General features: G+C 44.2%; 1 protein-coding gene across 3 annotated transcripts in view; it reads right to left on the bottom strand.

The window, feature by feature from the left end:
* The window catches only part of Ints4 (integrator complex subunit 4), a 64,727-nt gene that overhangs the window by 23,935 nt on the left and 35,249 nt on the right, over positions 1-5,543 (bottom strand). For all 3 annotated transcript variants that reach the window (XM_021167619.1, XM_029479665.1, XM_021167620.2), the window contains exons 13-14: positions 2,122-2,237; positions 829-962 (exon numbers count right to left, since the gene is read on the bottom strand). In XM_021167619.1, the coding sequence (XP_021023278.1) occupies positions 829-962; positions 2,122-2,237 (250 nt within the window). The remainder of the gene's footprint in view (positions 1-828; positions 963-2,121; positions 2,238-5,543) is intronic.

Genomic DNA, 5,543 nt, shown 5'->3' with positions numbered 1-5,543 from the left:
AAAAAAAAAAAAGAAAGAAAGAGATGGAGGGCAAGTGAGATGGCTCAGCGAGTAAAGAAACTCACCATCGAGCCTGAGGACTTGAATTTGTCCCTGAGACCTACATGGTGGGAGAGAGGCAACTTCCAAAACATGACTTCTGACCTGCACATATGTATGTGCCTTGGCATCATGTACCCACATGCACAGACACAATCACATGGTAGAGAGAACTGACTCCCACTAGCTGACCTCCATCCACATGCATGCCACAGCACATGCATATCCCCTCTGCACACATATACACAAACTAGCATGGTTCAAGACACAGGAAAGCATACAAGCTTTAAAATCAGACATTTCCAGCATTCAAGGCAGATCTATTTGATAAATATCACAAGTTTACCCTTAGTCTAAAATGTAATCTATTGTTTAACATGCTATAACTAAGAGTCAGACACGATAGTACAGACTGATAGGCAGGTGTCCTTGATTGATTCAGCACAAAGACACAGAGAGAGAGAGAGAGGTGAAGAAGAGAAAGGAGAGGGAGGAAGGACGGGAAGGAGGAAACGGTGGGGGAACTTGACCACAGAAGCTGGAGCCCAGGAACTCACACAGAGCAGCACTACTGCAATCCCAGCATTGTGGAGACTGAGGCAAAAGCACTGCAAGTTCAAGGCCAGCCTATTTTGTCAAAGTAAAAATGTTTGAAGTACAGAATAACAAAGCCCAAGATAAAAAAGAATGGGTGGATAGACAGATTACCATAAACTAGACAGTCTGCACAGTGCTATTTAATAACCACTGAGCACCAAAGCTCAACAAACCAAACTTCTTTCAACATACCCTCAAGGCAGGAACGAGATGAGAAAGGCTGTCTCGGAGGTAGGCATAGTGCCTGAGGGTGTGGTCTGAGAAGAGTGCTGGCATTGTAGGACAGGTCTTAGCAGCATTGAAGATAAGAACTAAAACTGCAATGTCTGATACGTAAGAGAGTTAAGTGGCCTCAGAATATAAAAGATTAAGGTTTACCTATATAACCTGTCATTTCGCTTCCTGTTTCCAAAGTTCCCATTAAAGAATCACAATTTGCCAATAATCACAAAATTAGGGCTGGAACCCAGTTGCTGAGCGACTGCCTGACATGTAAGCAGCCCTAGGTGCAATCCTGAGAACCACTGGGGCATGCCAGCAACCTCAGGTAAGAGCACCCAACACACTGTGAGGGTCAACAGGGCTAAGGGGGAATGCAATGGTCTCCCTGTATTCACGCGTTTGGATGGTTATGTTTGAATAGTGATCCCTAAAACTCATGCTGCATCTGAAGCTACGTATGGAGCAAGAGGAACCTAGGGGGCATGAGGATGTGCCGGTGTGCGTGTAGTTCCACTGCTGGAAAACCATCCAGTCCCATGTCATGCTTCATGAGAAAACCAAAACCCACCGAAGTGAAGCACGCACTACCCCCGGCTAGCACCTCCCTCAGGCTGCAGGTCCGAGTAAGCATGGTTCAAGACACAGGAAAGCATACAAGCTTTAAAATCAGACATGTCAAGCGTTCAAGGCTATTTGAGCTTTTGCTTCTTTCTTTGTTGTGGTGCAGGAGGAGGAAGAGCCTGGCCTGTATTGTTCAAGCCCATCCATGCCCTCTTCCCCTACACCAACTTTAAAAACTAAACAAACAAACAAACAAACAAACAACAGTTTCCCAATGTAGCTAAGATGTAGGCCAGGCTTGCCTCAAACGTCCGCAGCAGCCCACAGATGGACGGCGTAACGTCTGGCTGCAGATCTGATTGTTTCTGAGTTACTTAAAACTCAATTTTGTCTAAAAAAAAACCCCTCTTTCTCTCTCCTTCCCCTTCCAAGGTTGTGTGGTAAGTCATAATAAATTGTACAAAATATATAATAAATATGTGCAATGTATGAAGAGGTAAATAAAAGGTAGTAGTAATATCTGTTGCTATTAAACAGCAAAGATAAATATTATGAAAACAATGTAAGCTGGGAACAGCCACCAGAGTCCTTCTGACATACTACAGCACCAAAAGGAAACACTTTAAGTAAAGTTCAGACCACCGAAGAATCCCGTTCTCTGCTAAGACAGCAGCGCCCATCTGAACTAAGCAGAGAGGATACAAGCTGGATCGTCCATGTCTGGTTCAGCAGTATCAAAAAATGGGTGCGTGCTCAAGAGCTCTGGCACCAAAGGAAGCACGAGGGTCGGATGCCGGCTGCCCAGAAACTTCAAGCACCTGAAACAAACAAACAGGAACCACATCGGTAAATCAACAAGTGCAGGGACTAGATCAGAACGCCTGGTTTGGTATGGAAACTCATAATTACCCACTTTCCACAACACTACAACTTCAAGTGAGTCATCCGATTCCTCAGAACTCAGCTAGTTCACTGCACATGGCTATCGTGAAGTTAGACGAGCTCAAATGCAGATACTCGTTGGTTTTTGTTTGTTTTATGAAAGTTCACGGTCTTCAGACACCCCAGAAGAGGGCATCGGACCTCATTACAGATGGTTGTGAGCCGCCATGTGGTTGCTGAGAACTGAACTCAGGACCTCTGGAAGAGCAGTCAGTGCTCTTAACTGCTGAGCCGTCTCTCCAGGCTAGATTACTAGTTGTTTAACAACAGCCAGTTCCTCCATCTTCCTTACCAAGAAAACTGATTCCTCGGTACCAGGAGAACAGTGAGGCGCTGCTTTGCTATTGGGTCAGCCCACCCAGCATTCACATCACTTCTGGCAGCTGGTTTGCTAGCAGTCAAGTAACTCAGTTCTGGTAAATGGAGCAAGACAAGTATGCTGGGGAGCTGCTCAGCAATGGCGCTCTGAGCACAGAAAAAGAAACGCATGAAGGGAACATCCCTCCCCTGGGGTCTTTAGACGCTCTCTTATGAAGCAACCATCTCGCAGCTCTGAGGAGAAAGCTAAGAGAGGTCAGCAACCAGGACTCTCACGCTGACAAGCTGGTCAATCCTGAACATTTTATCATGTATTGTTATGTAAAAATTAGATGTATTATTTAAGATGATTTGAGACAGATATTTTTTTTAACTTGTAGTCAAAATAACACAACTGATATCCTACGGGATGTCCTGAAACTATGCAGCCTTGTGCAGGTTGTTTATAAGATAGGATTTAAATGATATCCTACGGGATGTCCTGAAACTATGCAGCCTTGTGCAGGTTGTTTATAAGATAGGATTTAAATGATATCCTACGGGATGTCCTGAAACTATGCAGCCTTGTGCAGGTTGTTTATAAGATAGGATTTAAATGATATCCTACAGGATGTCCTGAAACTATGCAGCCTTGAGCAGGTTGTTTATAAAATAGGATTTAAATGAGAAAAAAAAACAAAAGCAAAGTACTTAGGACTGTTATAGTTAGAACTCAGTAATAATCAGCTATTATAGTAAAAGTGAAGGGCTTTTCCGAGCTTTACAAACCTACACAAGTGAGGCAATTTTGTTTCTTAAGCTCTGGCTTAGAAGTGTAAGTAGCCTGGCTCCACTGAATTACAAAGGGGGCTGAAGAGGAGGTAAAGAGCTTGAAGCCTGTGGACAGAAACCCTGAGCACACATACAAACGTCAAACCACAACACTGGACACTCTGTGCCTGCAGGCCTGGCACTTAGCAGACTGAAGTGGGCTGATTCCTGGGAGCCTGTTGGCCACATAGTCCAGATAACAAGCTCTGGATTCTGTAAGAGACCTGGTCTCAAAAAATAAAGGGCCTGAAGAGATGGCTCACTGGTTAAGAACACTGGCTGCTCTCCCAGATCATGCAGGGTTTCATTCCAGCACCCACATGGTGCCTTACAATCATCTGTGATTCCACTTCCAAGGGTGTTAAGGCTCTCTTCTGGTCTTCAAGGGCATCAGCCATGCAAGTGGCACACAGGTACACATACAGGCATAACACCCATACACATAAAACAATTTTTAAAAATTAGGTAAAGTGGAAAGCAACACAGAGGAAGCTACCCAACACTCACACACACACACTCACACACACACTCACACCTTCCTTCACACAAGAAGAAATGTAAGTGTTAAAGTCTGCTCTTATTAGCCAGCTGAGGCAGCAGTAACCAGCACTGTAGGTAAAAAGAAGCTGAATTGGACACTTTTCACACTCCAGATCAGAGAGAGCTGATAGGACTTCAGTGACAGGCCAGCAGAAGAGAGACAGCATAAGGAGCAGGCTTTGTTAAGAGCATCTGTCTTACAAAGGACCTGGCTTTGACTACCAGCACCCACACTTTAGCTCAGAACTATCTCTAATCTAGTTCCGGGGATCTGACACCATCTTCTGACCTCCTCGGGCACCAAAAACACTCAAGATGCATAGACACACATATAGGCAAATCCTCCCACACATAAAATAAAATAAATCACCAAAACCCCAAAAAGTTTTCAGTGAACATTTACTTAAAACAAAACAAACAAAAACCAGGAAAGTACTTTTCCCCGCTTGTTATTTTGCTTTCTTTTTGTTTTTTTGAGACAAGGTCTCTCTACACGGCCCCAGCTGTCCTGGAACTTGCTCTGTAGACCAGGCTAGCTTCTGCCTCCCCAGTGCTAGGACCCAGCCTTACCTTCTCTTTCTCAGCCCTTTACCTGCTCTGCCTCCTGGCACACTGTAAAGGCTGCAGTTTGCTGCGGGTTTGGCTGGCTTTATTTTCTCTGCTTATATTCAGAACCCAGGTAGGAAAAGCAATTAAGCAGGTCCTTCTGGAGATCTACACAGCAGAGCCTCTCTAAAACTAGACTTCATTTCTAAATGTTCTGACTTTTTTTTACTATCTTGTCCAAACTTCCTATCTGCTATTCCCTACCTCTCTTTCCTCTGCTAGCTGAGAGTGGACTCCATGAGCTAAGCCATTTCTTTTGTTTTGTTTTGTTTTTTTTAAAGATGTATTTTATTTATGAATACACTGTTGCTGTCTTCAGATGCACCAGAAGAAGGCATCAGATTTCATTACAGATGGTTGTGAGACACCATGTAGTTGCCAAGAATTGAACTCAGGACCTCTGGAAGAGCAGCCAGTGCTCTTCACTGTCGAGCCACCTCTCCAGCCCAAGCTAAGGCGTTTCTAAACATCCTAGCATAGCACCTAACACAGGGATGGCATATAAACATTCAGGAATGAACTAGATACAGAAACAGAACCCTCTAATCCCACCACTTGGAAGGTAGAGGCAGATGTAACTATATGAGTTTGAGGATAGCCTGGTCTACACAGCAAGTTCCATGCCAGCCAAGGCTACATAGAGAAACCCTGTCTTAAAAAACCAAAAGCAAACAGCACTTCTCCATCTTGCACTTATTATTATAACAACTTAAGAACACAACCCTGCCCCTTTCGTCATGTTCTCTCTTAATATTCCTAGAGAATGAAAAGGCTTCAGTGATTATTAAAATAAGTAACTACAAAATATTTTGAAGCCGGGCGTGGTGGCACACGCCTTTAATCCCAGCACTTGGGAGGCAGAGGCAGGCAGATTTCTGAGTTCGAGGCCAGCCTGGTCTACAAAGTGA

This window comes from Mus caroli, chromosome 7 (genome assembly GCF_900094665.2).
Source record: "Mus caroli chromosome 7, CAROLI_EIJ_v1.1, whole genome shotgun sequence".
Classification (NCBI taxonomy): Eukaryota; Metazoa; Chordata; class Mammalia; order Rodentia; family Muridae; genus Mus; species Mus caroli.
The sequence above is the reverse complement of the archived record's forward strand: the minus strand, read 5'-3'. Positions and strand labels throughout refer to the sequence as shown.